Here is a 16921-nt window from a genome sequence, read left to right on the forward strand (position 1 = left end):
GATTCACGTTTTTAGTGTAAAAATGTGAATCTCAAGATTTCATGAATCTAGAGATTTTTACAACTAAACGGGTATAATTCTCAGATTCATGAATCTAGAGATTTCAAATCTCTGGATTCATGTAACCAAACAAGCCCTAACATAGTTTTCCACAACTCCTTTAATAAAAGATCAGATGACTCGACTAAAATGGTTAAAATTCTTTCGAATGAAACTAAAAGAAGATGAACACAACTCGGGCTCAACTTCAGTGCTACACAACTAATGTGCAGCATTGTATTGCGAATGGTTGAAACTCTGTTCGGCAAACATGTGAAAATACACTCTTCAGAAACAGACATTAGAATAATTGTGCAGTAATATACAACGAATGGTTGAGATCGAAATCTTGACCTTTCGTTTGGCAAAAATGTGAAAACACGCTCTTCAGAAATGGACGATCAAGATCAAAATCTCTATTGAAATCTCGATCTCGACCATCCATTTAGCAAAAATATAAAAACACACTTTTTGGAAATGGACGTTCGAGATCTAAATCTCAATCGAAATTTCAATCTCAACCATTTGTTACAGGTATTACATATTAATTGCGCAACACCCAAGCAACGACCACACAACTCTATTGATCAGAAAGAATATTTTGAACAACAGGCTCAACCTTAATGAGTCACTTCTACTGTAGATGATTAAAATATTCATTTTAGTGGGTCGAGTTCAAATCTGATTCAAAGTCAAACCATGCAGCATTAATTTTACTACAGAAAATACTGTAACTTTCATCGGAGACCATGTACATAATTAAATTAATTGAATTAATCTGATCTTGTAGAGGATAATCCGAGCAAGTATTAATATTTTATATTAAATATAATAAATTATTTATTCATTATCTTTATCATTAAAAGCTTTCTCCTATATAGGGTCCAACGACCAATATTTTACATATGGGGAAATTTTATATTTTAGTAAGAGAAAATTTAAAAAAATTAGAGGAAGCAAGTGCTAATATTTCACACATGAAAATAAGACTATAGAAACAATTTCAAAAAATGGGGAGAGGGAACATAGGCCCGACCCTAATGTAGCTCCACCACTACCCTTCATCACATACTTGAAAAGTAGGTTCACTTTGAGTCCGGATCAACGGTCGCCATCCACAAATACAAGAAGAGAAGACCACAGAGTACTACTATGGATCCCATCCACTCTTAAAATTTTTTTCTTTTACTTTTTAATCTGTAGGCCTCAAATGATTTTGAAGTTAAAAATTATAAGGAGAGCACAAAAGATGCTGCTCCAAATTTGCTCATTTCTGAACACCGACAAGGTGATGCCATGGATATACGCTAATAGAAGATCAACAAAGGAATATCCAAGAATCGAGCTCCACATTGGAACCCTAAATTATCCATTATATATAAAAATATAAAAAATAAAAAAATACCAAGCACATCTTCACCTTGGAAAGCACGTCGACCTAAACAAGTGCACCAGCAAGTCACATTGTAGAAACTAGAAAGGTTTTTCCTTGACCTAATTTTGTGCCTGAGCCAGATAAGCAAAGAGTAACTAGCCCTATTGTTTACCAAAAAAAAAACCTCTCCCCCTTTGCTTGTCTATATATATATATAGGGCAACGTTAATTTCCAAGGCACAATACTTGTCTTTCCATATTCGCTCTGTTCTTCCTTGTCTTCGTCAAAACCTTCTTATCCATCACCACCATGGCTCCCAAGGTGCACGGACCCTTAATCTCCACTGCAGCAATGAGAGTCTTCGCTGCTCTCCACGAGAAAGGTGTGGAGTTCGAAGTCGTCCCTATTGACATGAAAACCGGAGAACACAAAAAGGAACCCTTCATCTCTCTCAATGTAAGTCTCAAAATCTCAGATCAATTTCAATACAAACTTCCAAATCAATCCTGATCAACCCTTTCTCTTTAATTTGCAGCCATTTGGTCAAGTTCCAGCTTTTGAAGATGGAGATCTAAAGCTATTTGGTATATATATAGATCCCACTTCTCATTTTCTTGAGTAGATCGAATTCATCCTTAAAAATTAGTGACTGATATTTATTTTATTTTGCAGAATCAAGGGCAATCACTGCTTATGTTGCTTACGAATACCATGGAAAGGGAACCGAGTTGGTTTATCATGACACGAAGAGGATGGCAATGGTGGCGGTGTGGATGGAAGTGGAATCTAGCCATTTCGATCCACTTGCTTCAAAGTTGATGTTTGAGAACCGAGTGAAGCCATTTTTTATGAATGCACAACCAGATTTGGCAGTGGTGGAGGAGAACAAGAAAAAACTGGGAGAGGTTCTTGACAAATACGAAACCAGGCTATCAAAATCCAAGTACTTGGGTGGAGATGAGTTCACTTTGGCAGATCTTCATCACTTGCCAACGATTCAGTACATGATGGGAACATCAGTCAAAGAAGTGTTCGAGGCTCGCCCTTTTGTGAGTGCTTGGGTTAAGGATATCTTGGCTAGGCCTGCTTGGGTCAAGACCTTCGCAATGAAGGACCAAGCTTGAAGACTGAAGAGTACTGCTTGTTGAGCTTCTGTTCTTAGCTTAATTATAAAATGAAGAAAGATTTCTTTATTCTGCAATTATTGTAGATCGAGATCGATTGTCTTCAGTTGATAATAAATCTATGGAATCTTTTCTTTAGATGATACAATATTGTTAACTCTTCAGTGTGAGTGCATGATGGGGTCACAGCAGACCATTTTCTTATCCATTCATGAAGTCAAATCTCTCCAATGGTTCACGTGGAATCCATTAATAGACATATAGAATAATAAATTTCAAAATGAATTCATTTCCGCCGGCGAGGAGAAAAAAGGACAACAGGAGAAAAAAAGAGTGGGGGAAGGGCCCAAAACAGCGGTGAGGCAAAGAGCAAGCCCAACCACGGGAGGGGGTCGAGATTCCAACGGGTCAGACGGTTGAATGGATCATGTCCCCTAAAGTACTTAGAATGTCGAGCTTTTCTGGATTTTAAAAGAAATTATAGTTATTTGTATTTTTAACAATTTCTTAATGACTTGTTTCATTACATGAATTCAGAAATTTCAAATCTCTAGATTCATAAATGAGAAATTTTTATACATTTGATTGTGTGAATCCTTGGATTCATGAATCTAAGAATTCATTTTTTTTACACAAAAAACGTAAATATGTAGGTTTATGAGTATGAGGTGAAATCCAAAGATTTCACCCCTACTATAAAAGTGCTAAATATTTACACATTCACAAAATCACTTTGATGGAACTCTTTAAACTACGGACTCAAGTTAACCAAACAGTTAATTTTATAAATTATGACTCAATAGATTTGAAGTCTAGATATTTGAAATCTCCAAACTCAAGTGACCAAACAAACCCTAAATCAATCCATGCATAGAAACTTGCCCTCGAAAATATTGAAAGTGGGGGAAGATTTCGATGAATGATCAGAAGCATTTACACATGTGAATGCGCTGAGCAAAGGATATTTTGGGTTGTATGACAAGACCACGTTTGAAAGGTCATCATGATTCATAGAATGAAGGTTGTTGTAGGTTCACTAAGTTGGGAAATGGTGATGAGTTGAAATTTGCCAATAAAAGTAGAGTAGATGATTGAGTTTTTTTTTTCATGAAGTTTACTTAACTTGGCCAAAGTTTTTGAGTGTCCGTTTAAGTGGGAATTTTTCAAACTACTCATACTAGGCTTTTTGAAAAATATCAAGTTATTCAATTCACAGTTAAATTTTAATCCTTTGACCGTTAAATTTTTTAAACTTTAATTGTTAATGGACAACAATTTTTTCACTAAACAGATCATTATATTAAGTAAAGAAGAAATGTTACAAATACATCAACTAATACCTTATAAGGAACCAACCTCCCTTACCCGCAACAACTGTTGTCCCCAATACACCCTTCATCATTGGTTCCTACTCAAACTAGAAAACCACTAACTCATAAAACGAAATCTAGGACGTCTAGAAGCATTCACATCAAGTTCATTAAGGATTGAAGTTGACCAAGGAATGTTAATATCAGAAGTTTCTGTCCTAGTTGCCGAATTTGCCAAAAATCTGCCACTGTATTATTTTCACGATAGCAATGTGAAACCTTCCAATCTTGGGGATGTAGCTCAGATGGTAGAGCGCTCGCTTAGCATGCGAGAGGTACGGGGATCGATACCCCGCATCTCCAGGTGAAAATAATCTCTCCTTTTTTCAAATGCAAGAAGATTGGGCCTTCACTTTTCTGTCTTTAGTGTTGCTCCTCCACAATAAATTTTATGGTGTCATGGTAAAACTAAATATTGATGGGTTTTCTTTAGACAATTCAGGTGGGTCTTCTTTAGACAATTCAGGAAGGTCAGGTGGAGGAGTATTTCGAAATGAAGTTGCAGAAATACAACTCACATTTAACTGATGTTGGTTTCACATGTGCTAATCCGACTCAATTTCCAATGGAACAACACCTCATTCACAATTAAATTTTAACCCTTTGACCGTTAAAATTTTCAAACTTTAATTGTTAATGGACAACAATTTTTTCGATAAACGGATCATTATATTAAGCAAAGAAGAAATATTACAAATACATCAATTAACCTTATAAGGAACCAACCTCCCTTACCCGCAACAACTGTTGCCCCCAATACACCATTCCTCATTGGTTCCTACTCAGATTAGAAAACCACTAACTCATAAAACGAAATCTAGGACGTCTAGAGGCATCCACATCAAGTTCATTAAGGATTGAAGCGACCAAGGAATGTTAATGTCAAAAGTTCCTGTCCTAGCTGCCGAATTTGCCAAAAAATCTGCCACTGTATTATTTTCACGATAACAATGTGAAACCTTCCAATCTTGGGGATGTAGCTCAGATGGTAGAGCGCTCGCTTAGCATGCGAGAGGTACGGGGATCGATACCCCGCATCTCCAGATGAAAATAATCTCTCTTTTTTCGGATGCAAGAAGATTGGGCTTTCACTTCTCTGTCTTTAGTGCCTCCTCCACAAGAAATTTTTTGGTGTCATGGTAAAACTAAATATTGATGGGTCTTCTTTAGACAATCAAGCGGAAATGAAGTTGTAGAAATACAACTCACAATCAGGCGGAAATGAAGTTGTAGAAATACAACTCACATTTAACTTGGTTTCACAAGTGTTAATTCGACTCAATTTCCAATGGACCAACCAACACCTCAAGTTATTGAGTCTTCATATATTGTTCACACTGTGAATGTTCTTAGTCAGTTCATGCATGAGCCTCATAAACCTCATATGGATTCTGCTAATCGTTTACTACGTTAGCTCCATGGCACTCCAGGACAAGTGACTTTTTTATCTGTTGATAGTGAGTTATCTCTTCGTGCTTATTGTTGTTCAGATTGGGCAAATTGCCCTATGACTCAAAGATCTACTACTGGAAATTAAGTATTCCTTGGTTCTAGCCCTTTATCTTAGAAATCTAAAAAACAAACTAATGTGTCTCGCTCATCTGTTGAGGCTGAATATCGTGCAATTGTTGTCACTACTTGTGAACTCATGTGGTTAGTTACATTGCTCAAAGATCTTGGTGTCATGGTCCCTCGACCAATATCTTTATTTTGTGACAATCAAGCTACTTTACACATTGCTGTGAACCCAGTCTTTCACAAGCGCACCAATCTCATCGAGAGTGATTGTCATGTGGTTCGTGATCAGGTTCAACATAGTCTTATTCAACCCACCTCCACCACTAGTTCTACTCAAGTTGCTGACATTTTCACCAAGGCCCTTGAAAAATATTTATTTATCAATCTTGGGAGTTCATGACATTCACTCTCCAACTTGAGGGGGAGTATTAGACATGATAAGGATGATTTTTTATCCTTTCTCTAATTGTCTCTAATTTGAATTCTTTCCATATTATTTGCTCCTCTCATTTGAATTATTTCCATATCATTTCCTCCTCTCATTTGAATTCTTTTCATTTATCATTCTTTCCATACCATCTCATCCTTCCATTTCATTAGTATCCTAATTTGGCCTGATTGGTTTCTCTATTAAATCATTTCCATGTATTGTATTTCCAAACAAACATTTTCATGTATTATATTTCCATGTTTTATATCTTTCTTTTATTGTTCATAGTTACCTAACAGCATGGGATGTATGCTGCCTATATATTTGAAGTTCTCTCATATGAAATTATTCAACCATTTTTCCTATTGAGGTTGTTTCTTAATACACAGGTGCAAACCTTAAAGCATTTTAATGGAAATCAATGGTTTATCGGGTCTAGAACCAAGCGAGGAACACTTGAAAACATTTGCAAGGTTACATAGATATTTTCCTAATAACATAACCAATCTCAGCAATGTCAGCATTACCAACATGGGCTTGGGCTACACAATTAGTAATTTAACACTGCTCATTTGGCAAAGATCATAGACATGTAGGCCATGATGTGTTTGGTAGTGTTCAGAAACAACAATTCTGGTGTTCTTCTTTTCTTTGAGAAAGAGAAAATAACTACATTCAGAGAACAAAATATGTTGATTGGCAATTGTAAAAATGGCTCATTCTTTTGTTCTTTAAGAACAAACCAATGAAAGAAAAAAAAAAAAAAAAAGTGGTCTAAATAATGGATTTGATATAACAATGTAATATACGTTCAGTCAATGGAACAAAATCTCAATAAAATGTTCATGATGGTAAAAGTGTCTCAAGACCACCCCACCCTCGTCCCTACTCGTGAACCCTTTTACCTTGCTTTCTTGCCTTATGTCTCTACTCTTAACAAAAAATTTCATATTGCAAGTCCAACTGGAAATATTTCTAGAATAGGTTAACCAAACGCCCATTTCCAAACAAGGAAGTGACTTATTAAATAATGAACTCAACCCTATAAATAAGAGTCTACATGCTTGACACATGTTCGATCTAAATAAAAATTCCTCTATTTTAGGAAAACTCCAAAAAGTTCATTATTTCAAATATTCTCTTGCTTTTCCTAAATAATAGAATTTTGTATTTTGGTCGAATGGGTGACAAGCATTCAACTACGTGGATTGAAACTTTACCTCTCCATATGGGTAGAGGATCTAAACTTGATCTGGACCCTAAAATAATGCCTGCCAAACACCCAAACCTATGGGTTTTGGTGATTAAATAAAACTATAAAGTTTGACAAATGATTAATCTGAAATGTTTTTTTGGGGCTATGTAGCGTAGCTAAATGAATGGGTCAATGGTTAAACACGTCCATTTTAAAATGGATTAACATCAAAGTTGTATTTGTTGTGCATTCTCAAAATGGATTGTTGGTGCAAATCAAACATAATCTAAGATTAATAATTGAATATGCTTTTGGGAATCAATACAACTCAAGGTGATTAATGGTCCCTAGAACACAAATGGGAACAGAATTAGGTGGATATTTGGAAGGGGGGAAATATTTAATGAGATACAGATATGTTAAAGTGGGTAAACTTTTTTTCTTTCTTTCTTTTGTTCTTTTTAGTAGATAATTTAGTTTGAATAAAAAAATTTGGTAGAATTTGATAGTACACAGCGAGTGAGGTTCCCGTGTCACTCCAAATTTTAGTGAAAATCATAATGTTTGTAATCTCATTCTTGTTTAACGAAGATGAACTTAAAGATTGTTCCTCCTCTCTATTCAATTCAAACTTATGATCTCATTCTTATGTGGAACGCTTCATCATCATTTTAGAATAAGAATTTGTCTGTTTTATTTGAGTAGATGAATTGACACGCTTTGTCTTAAAAAGATTTGACTATTCTTTAGTTTAAGCTTTTTGAGGTAAAAGTCTTTAAAGGGTGTCATTTGATAAGGTTTTAGTATAGTATTGAAAGGTAAATGTGTTTCTTGGCATAGGGGCTCGACAAGGGTGTCATTTGTTATGGGTTTTACTTTTACTATATTATTGAAAGGTGAATGTACTTATTGGCTCAGGAGTTCGATTTCAAGCGCAACACTGTGCTGCGAACGATCGAGATCTCGATTTTGACCGAGATTTTGATCTTTGACTGTTCAGTGCAGGCGCTACGCATTAATTACGGAGCACCCCAGCTGAATTCTTTGGCACAATGATCACAATCTCTTATGCGGAGACGTGGGACCAAGAAAATTTTGGATTTAAACATCTGTCTTTCCACACTTTCTTCTACCTCGCTCAAATTTTGGATTCAAACTCTCCGTGCTTCCACACCTTCCCCTTCACCTCACTCTCTCTTATACTCTAGTAACAATGGGCCCCAGTCTGTACCAAATTGACATATTTGTCCCTCATCTTAAGCTTCTATAAAAAGCCAACATGGAGTTCTCTTCTTGCATCCTTCTTCTTTGACTTCACTCTCTCGGGTCTACTACTACCTGTGGCTGCTTTTGTTCAGAAAACCTCAGTATCAGACGGCCATGGCTCCCAAGGTCCACGGAAACGTATATTCTACGGCAACAATGCGAACCTTTGCTACTCTCTACGAGAAAGGCGTCGAATTCGAACTCATCCCCATTGACTTCAAATCTGGACAACACAAGAAGGAACCCTTCATCTCCTACAGCGTAAGTCTCAAACCCATTTTAAATTCGGCTCCTCCGTTTTACTTAAAAGTTCTGTTTCCAAATTCTCCCGTTTTGTTGCAGCCATTTGGTCAAGTTCCAGCCTTTGAAGATGGAGACCTAAAGCTTTTCGGTAGGTAATCAACTCTGCTAGTTCAGTAAATCGAACGATTTGAGCTGATTTTGATCTGGGTTCTTGCTTGATTCTGCAGAATCGAGGGCAATAACATCTTATATTGCGTATGAGTACAAGGGGAAAGGAACTGAACTGGTTTACCATGACACCAAGAAGATGGCAACCGTAGCTGTGTGGATTGAAGTGGAAGGCCATCAATATGACCCAGTTGTTAGCAAGTTGGTCTTTGAGCAAGTGATGAAGCCTTTGTTCATGGGCATGGAAACAGACCCAGCGATTGTGGAAGAGAACCAGAAGAAGCTGGGTCAGATTCTTGAAGTGTACGAGGCAAGGCTATCGAAATCCAAGTATCTGGGCGGAGCTGAGTTCACTTTAGCAGATCTTCATCACTTGCCAACGATTCACTACTTGATGGGAACTTCAACTAAAGAGATATTCGAAGCTCGCCCGCATGTGATTGCCTGGGCTAAGAATATCTCTGCCAGGCCTGCTTGGATCAAGACGGTTGCGATGCAGAAGCAAGCTTAAATGGTGTTGTAATTAGTTTATAGAATAAAGTTAGTATTGCGACACGCTGAGTTGAAGCTTTTGGTTGCTAATAAAACTATCTTATCTTTCTCGCCTCTTCAGATTTTCCAGTGGTTTTTCATTTTAGAAAGTTTGAAGTAGTACTAAGACATTAGCTCTTATGTTCTTGGAAATCAATAACTATGCGATTAGTAATGTTTCCATTCTAAGAGACCAGTTCTTATGCAAAATTATTTTTTAAAATATTTCTAGGACATTATTAGAATAAGTTGGTGTTTGATAAATTCGTTTTAAGGTTTCAATTATGACCAATTTTATTATTTCTATTTCTGTAAAAGGCGTTCTTTACCGTTTACACTACTTTTCTGGCCGGTCTGTTATAAAAGAACAGAAAAACGAATCATTTTAACAAACACCTCTAACTTGTTCTTCCGTTCCAAATTGTAGAAGAACAGCAAAAACATTTTTTAAGAACTTTACGAAAAGCGCTCTTAAATTTCCTTTCTACCCCCCACCAAAAAATAAAAATTCGAGGTTTCAATTCTTCTACTTCATACAATTTTATCTTCATACACACGCTTGACTCGTCTTGAAGGTAAGGTTATAAATGAAGGAAAGAGACCCCAACCCTGAAGAGACATAAAGAGGTTTGAACCTTTGAACTCTTGATTTCTTACTTATAAGTAAAAAAGATCTGTTTGATAATCCATCGAGAAACAATTTCCGGTGTTTTTGCTTCGAGAAATAAATAAAAACCATGTTCGATAAAAATGTTATCTTCGAAGCATACATTAAAATTTATGAAAAGTTAGATGCCAAGTTTAAGTGAATGAGATTAGAGAGGGTGCTAGTTAAATTTAACATTCTAAACATAAGAACTCAGTACTTAAAACCCTAGTTATAATGTTTTCACTTTTAGAACGGTCTCTGATGTTTTTCGAAATAAAAATACTTTTTGGATCATCAAACCAATCCAAGAAATATATCCAATAATAGATAAGTTAACAACTAAAATTTGAATTTTAATACATGAGAGAGAGGAGAGAATTAAACTATATCGTATTGAGATATGGAATTTGATAATTAAGTGATTAATTGAAAGGATACTCTTATGTATGTTTTGTATTACTTGGAAGCTGTTTGCAAGCTTACCTAAGTGAATGCATCACCCTATGCCCTATTCAAGATATGACGACACTAACATTCTATTTGTTATGCATTCTGAAGATAGGTAGTAAGTACATATCGAGTGAAGCTGAGATTAAAAATCTAATCCATATTATAGAAGATAACGCTATTTTTAATATAGTAGGTAACATATAATAAATTAAATACTATTCGATCTATCTTTAAAGTCTCTTGAAGACAAATGGGAGTTAAATAGACAAAATAACAAAGTGAAGGCGTTATTTATTGAGATACAGATCATTTCTAAACACAATGAGTTGATTTTTTTTTGATCGAAATGATTCATCAAATCTCATTCAAAGTCAAACCATGTAACATTAAACATTACTGTAAAAAATACTATAACTTTCATGGGAGATCATGTACACAAATTAATTCAATTAATCTGATCATGTAGAGGATAATGGGGTGAAGTCAAGACATAACATAAGAAGAGGTCAAGTAGCATATATTTTACATAAACACAATGAATTTTCTACTCATTATCTTAATCATCTTGATCGTTAAAAACTTTCTCCAATCAGGGGTATATATATATTGACCAAGGCGAGAATGATATAAAGATAATAATCAAGGGATTACAATATTAATAGTGAAAGAACCGTCTACCTTGCACCTCTTCACAAACCAATCTATGAAGCTTGTAAGGCAAACCGAAATCAACACCCATAACAATGAACCCAAAAGGTCAGTGCACTGAATCGTTCAGGAACTTGGTGAAGTGTGCGAAATTGAACCAATGAACCCTTCAACTCCCAAATATCCTCAACAACACCCATAACATACCATGGAATATTGAGATCACCATTCACAATTTAGACAGAAGGCACCGAAATCAAGCTCGCCAAAAGGTCAACGCATCAATTAGTCTCACGGAATTGGTGAAGCACCGAAATTGAACCAATGAACCCTTCAACTCCCAAATATCCTCAACAACACCCATAACATACCATGGAATCTTGAGATCATCATTCACAATCTGGACAGCATTGAGAGAGTCAAATCGAACCTCCACACTATGGAACCCACTCCATATTGCTTCTTGAAGCCCAACTCGGATGCCAAGTAAATCACAAATGAGAATAAATATTGTTCTCCAAAGAACCAGCAACAATAGCAAATATAACCTTTCCTTTGTGGTCTCTCCCAATTGCCCTATACCTGCCTTTACCAGCAGCCACCGAACCATCACTGTTAATTGCCAACCATCCCTCTAGAGGTCTCAATTAACCAATGATGTACTGATGTCATGGCCTACACAAAGCTACAACCAATATTCCATCTGTCAAAGAACGCCCGATTGGTGGCCGAATCCTTCACTATGGGCTACTCTTCCATGAATCGTAACTAAACCAGCCTCACGATCTGGCGAGCCACCTACTCCGCCTACTACTCACCTTGGTTGTGGAAACCACCATTTCTTTCCTTCCAAATGCAGTACACAGTGGCCTTAAAATTGAGACATTTCACACACTTCATAACTGAGTCACTTGAAAAATGGGACGTAACCCACTGTAATTCTTCACTCCACCGACTAATATGGTGATTAGGATGGCCATTTAAAATCAATATGTTTGACCAAACCTTTTTGGAGAAGCCACATTCAAAGAACAAGTAATCACAACTCTCATTACCAACCTTGCAAAGCATACAGGTGGGGTTCACTTGAATACCCCCAACCTATTAAACGGTCCTTAGTTGAAAGTCTTTTGAGGATAGCTAACCATGAAATCAAAGAAAAGCGGTTTTGACCATTTGTTATTTTGTTGCCCACACCACTCGAGCCCAGGAAGCCGTCAGTTTAGAGCCACACACTGCCTGCATCGTAGTTTTTAAAGAGAACTCTCCACTCGGGGTTGCCATCCACACAGCATGGTCACTGCTACTCCTTTGTAAACGACTTATATTTCGTATATAGAAAGAAGAATATCAAAGAAATTTCAAATTTTCAAGAAATTGAGAGTGGGGAAGGGTGATGGTCCCCGTAGCCCCAATGCAGCTCCACATTCCAACCCCAAGTTATCCATCATACATATAACATATAAAAGCATGAACTGGGAGAGATGGCTACATTTTTTTCTCCTAAAATATCCTCATTCTCGTTAACTAATTGAATATCATTAATATGATACACAAATAATGAAATTCCATAACATATCTCATAATTGTATTATTCTTTCTTACATTCAATTGGATTGTTTACTTTACGTATGCAGGGGAAAAGGGAGATACAATGTGTAAATACGGAAAAGAGATTGCTTTGGAAGAGATGGCTTTGTAGCAATTGCCAATGAAGCCTTTAGTTTCCCAAGCCCTTCAATATTAGTCTCTCAAGCCAATGCAACATTTGGAAAGAAAGAACTTTAAGTCCTACAGACATGGTTGTGTTCATCTTATATATCAAGCACCAAATCAACGAAACTTCTATATTATGAAAGAAAATCCGGTGATGAATAACAGTTAAATTTCTAACTTAAATTTGGATAGCTGGAATTGCAATATAAAGAATTACAATTCTATCTTTTATCAAACCTTTATGCATCTAATACTTAATGTAGCTGCATCAACGAACACTGTCCCCCTCAAAGCATAAGAAAAAGATAAATAACATTATTAATTAAAACCTTTTCTTTCAAATTGAACAAATCCCTTCCTCACTAAACTTATGTTCCTGTATTGAAATAAACTGTGTAGGATTCATCTCACAAACTAAGCAATCAATGGCATAAGTAACAAGTTCCCTCTAAGGCCTTTTGCCACAAAGCTAATGGGAGATGGGATCTGCTTTTTCCCACTATTCAAGGTAAATTTTACTGCCTGCAGCTGGAATACAGCATCTTCTGTCCTTGATACTGGCATTGCAGTTCATCAAGATCTAAAAAGAGAAGTGAGATCAGATGTTGGTCAATTGGATTTTATTGCGGCAGCAGCAAGCAGCTACTGCCGACGGCTGCGATTTTGCCATGTCAGCAAAATTTAAACGAATGGTTGAGATTCAAACAAGGAAGGTTTATGTGATAATATTTATTTATTTATTTTTTTTTACATTTTAAGGGATTAAATTTTCTTAATTTACTAATCAAATCTCTCATTCACCGATTACCCAAAACCCTCTCTCTCTCATTTTGTCTTCTCACGAGAAACCAGGGCACTCCGGTGACATAACCTTCTCACCGGAATGCCAAAGCTTCGAAAGTGGGTGATAAAATTTCATTTGTAAGAATTAGTCTTGGGAGATATACGAATTTGCAAAAAAAAAAAATGCTACCAGTCAGGCTAAAAATTGGTCATGTGGGGTTGGTTCAACCGGCCCCAAAAAATTTTGGTATCAAACACAACATATATTAAAAGACCAAGGATAATAATGGCTGAAGATAATTACTACAAAGCCCTCAGAATCATACGAGAAAAACAATGATGGTATATACAATTCGCGCATATAAATACTTGTCAAGGAAGAAAAAGTTTTTTGATATCGTATTAACAATCCTTAACACAATGATTATGGGTTCTGAGGAAATTACAAGAAGTTTTCTGAGAGATCATTAGTTAATAATAGAACAATCCCGTGAATGGCTATGGTCATATTATAACTTTTAATATATTCTATGCTGTGTTTGGGGAAGATACCCTTTTCTTTCTGTTTGAAACTGAAAGAAAAAAACTGCAATAAGGAGACACCATGGTGCATTTATGTTTCTGGATACCATATGAAGGCCCTTTTCCAACTGTTATTTCTCCAATTGCTTTGTTGCATCTACCATTTGTTCTAAATCATGAAAGGTAGTATTGTTCATCAATGATTCCAAAATCTGTAATTGTACATTTTTGTATCTAGATCCGTTTGCTTATCGATGTATTTGTATATGAAGGTCTTTTCCTACTTTTCCTTCCCCAATTTCCTTATTTCCATCTTACTGTTTGGTTCTAACAAAATGGTTGTTGGAGCCAGACCCTCAAGGATGTCCAAGCTCACCATTGTAATCTAAAGAATCTTGAAGTCACTCTGAATTTTCTGGTTGATTGAGGAATTTGGAGGACGGCATCTGCTTCATGAGAAGAAAGTCATACTGTGGCGAAATTGCTCAGGTTGCACTGTCAATTATGCTTTGCCATATGAGTTTACATAGACTTCTATTTTTTTTTTGTAGAATACACGCATGGTCTCTTCAATACTGTTCCTTCTTGCCTTGCTGTGTGCCAAGGTGCAGAATGCTACTGATTTTTCCACATTGATTATTTTGACCCGTTGCAGATTACCAAAAAGAAAATACTAGCTTATGTTGAGGTTTGAGAACATTCTAAAATTATATTGGGTAGATCATGTTATGCCTTCTATATTTATGGTAAACAGAGGAAGTTATAACATCTGGGAGAGAATAAAGAAACTCAACCAAGAAAATTATCAATATCCCCCCCCCCCCCCCCCCCCCCAAAATAGCCCATCCACTTAGCATTCAACCATAGGTAAATACCCTCTTACCTTGTTTGTTGCTTTTCCCTTTAGACTAACTCTAAACTATAATCTCTCCTGATAGTCTCTGTCAGACCAAAATGTTGATGCAGAATCTTCATTTGTATCAGTAAACAACACCCCTCCTCTTTTAGAGAAGAGAAAATGAGTGGAATTGGTTTCCTAACTTTGTGATGTGTTTGTATTTGCTGCAAGTATTCCCTTCCTATCATTTGAATTGTTTTCCTTCAAAAGTCTGCCCAAAATTCCAGTCCTTGGGAGCAACATTATAAGATGTAATAGTGACCCCATCACTTGCAGAAACCTCAAATGATAGGGGTTGATTCTTTAGATCCGCATTTATGTGCCAGTTTTGGCCCCAATTCCTCCCCATCTGTAGCCACCCTGATTGTGATCCTTTGATCTTGACAGCCACAACATCTCCAGCACCTGCAACATTGCTGATCAAGACCGAGAGGAAATAACCAGAACCATCAATTGCAAATCTCATTCCTCCTTCCTTTCTGCATTTAATCCTGCTCCAACCGAACCCACAATGTTAACAGGGTATATGATTCTGGAGAAATCTCATAAGATAACATTACTCAAAGGCCAAACAATAACAAAACAATAAATTAGCAGAGCATACTAAGGGTGGAGAGCTAGTGTTGTACACCTATAGATGATTCATGAGCAGGGTATGGTTCTCACTTCTCAAGGGTGGTAGAAAAATATGATGTCAGGGTTGATGGACCAGACTCCCATCATACAAACGTATTCTTCAATGCTAGGTAAAAAGGAAAGTGATATGTGGACCAGTTTGCTCAGCCACATGCAAGCACAAGAAGCATATAAAGGATGTTTCCTTGGTCTAGAAAAGCATCCAAAGATGCCTTTTTATCTAGTGTGGATGATTTAGCTACATAAAAAGGTGGCCAAACCCCCAACAGAGATCCAATTGCATCAAAAGGGGGAAGAATCATTCACTGGGCTTAACCCAAAAAGAGGAGAGCACAAAGCACCATCAGTCATTTTCTTGGGCTCAAAGCTTCATGTTATCCACCGAAACACCCTGGAGCAATAACCTTGGTGGTACTTTCTTGACCAACTTTGAAAGATGCTTGGTAATAAAGCTAGATCACACCATGTGAGAGGAATATGATTCACCATCTTTTCTCAGCCTTTTTACACTTTGGAGAGCAAAATGACATACTCCCTTACACTTTTGTTTCATCAGTTCAAGAGATGATTAGAGCCTTCTCTCTAATCACCCAAAGAAACCCAGAGACAGGCACAGAGCACAAACAGCACAAGCAACAAAATGCACTAGAAAGAACGCAAGCCAGGAGTAAATTAACAGGAAAACATGGAAGAAACTCAAAAACTGCTCAGCTCACCTGCGATACTGAATGGGCATGTTTGAGGCTTTCCAAATGGCGATCTTCTCAAAAGCCTCAATGGGTAGAACGAAATGGCGATTGGGAGGATTGCAGTGACCACTGCCATCAGCGACGAGGCCGTAGTTGGGAGCACAGAAGTTAGTAGCAGTGACGATAATCGATGTTCCAGGTATGCAATACTTGAGATCATTAACACATCTGAGTTCAAAACAGGCACCACAGATCTGACCCTTCTCAAAGAGAACACTGCTCAGACCCACAGTAGCCATGCCGTAACCTTGCTTCACCAAATCACCATACCCACATGCACCCCCTACTGTATCTCGAGGATTCAGTGAAGCGTAGTAGGTCGCCCGTGCAGACCTCCATTCCCAAGTATCCGGTGCTGCAGAAGAAGAAGAAGAAGAAGAAGAAGAATAGTGGGCTGTGGTGATGGCCATTGCTAAGTATAGAATTAATGACAGGGCCTGTATGAACCATAACGACATCACTGGCTTGATTTACTTCTCTCTTCCAGTGTTGGAGCCAAACAAACACCTCAGTAGAGACTAGAGACAGATAAAAGAGACTGGGAAGGGAGGGAAGAAGGAAGCTTCGGTTGATTTGGATTTTCACATCATGGGAATATGGGACAACCAGA

At 37.0% G+C, this 16921-nt stretch overlaps 3 protein-coding genes and 2 non-coding genes across 5 annotated transcripts; 4 read left to right on the plus strand and 1 right to left on the minus strand.

Moving 5' to 3' along the window:
* Window positions 1-1653: 1653 nt before the first annotated feature.
* Window positions 1654-2677, plus strand: LOC149012953 (glutathione S-transferase-like). The gene is made up of 3 exons (XM_089159100.1): window positions 1654-1871; window positions 1951-1999; window positions 2088-2677. The coding sequence occupies exons 1-3, from the start codon at window positions 1725-1727 to the stop codon at window positions 2537-2539; spliced, it is 648 nt and encodes a 215-aa protein (XP_089015226.1). The 5' UTR covers window positions 1654-1724; the 3' UTR covers window positions 2540-2677.
* Window positions 2678-4139: 1462 nt separating this feature from the next.
* On the plus strand, window positions 4140-4212 carry TRNAA-AGC (transfer RNA alanine (anticodon AGC)). Its single transcript has one exon. It is a non-coding gene; the product is annotated as a tRNA-Ala (tRNA).
* Window positions 4213-4879: 667 nt separating this feature from the next.
* Window positions 4880-4952, plus strand: TRNAA-AGC (transfer RNA alanine (anticodon AGC)). The gene has a single exon. It is a non-coding gene; the product is annotated as a tRNA-Ala (tRNA).
* A 3417-nt stretch (window positions 4953-8369) lies between these two features.
* Window positions 8370-9341, plus strand: LOC149012956 (glutathione S-transferase-like). Its single transcript, XM_089159563.1, has 3 exons — window positions 8370-8579; window positions 8661-8709; window positions 8789-9341. The coding sequence occupies exons 1-3, from the start codon at window positions 8433-8435 to the stop codon at window positions 9238-9240; spliced, it is 648 nt and encodes a 215-aa protein (XP_089015689.1). The 5' UTR covers window positions 8370-8432; the 3' UTR covers window positions 9241-9341.
* A 5532-nt stretch (window positions 9342-14873) lies between these two features.
* LOC149012957 (expansin-A13-like) lies at window positions 14874-16920 on the minus strand. The gene is made up of 2 exons (XM_089159433.1): window positions 16279-16920; window positions 14874-15417 (listed from the first exon to the last, which is right to left on the minus strand). Exons 1-2 carry the CDS (start codon window positions 16767-16769, stop codon window positions 15111-15113), a joined length of 798 nt encoding a protein of 265 aa, XP_089015559.1. The 5' UTR covers window positions 16770-16920; the 3' UTR covers window positions 14874-15110.
* Between the last annotated feature and the right edge of the window lies 1 nt (window position 16921).

The sequence above is a fragment of the Hakea prostrata genome, chromosome 6 (genome assembly GCF_041222555.1).
Source record: "Hakea prostrata isolate BN-2017 chromosome 6, UWA_Hpros_2, whole genome shotgun sequence".
NCBI classification, from domain to species: Eukaryota; Viridiplantae; Streptophyta; class Magnoliopsida; order Proteales; family Proteaceae; genus Hakea; species Hakea prostrata.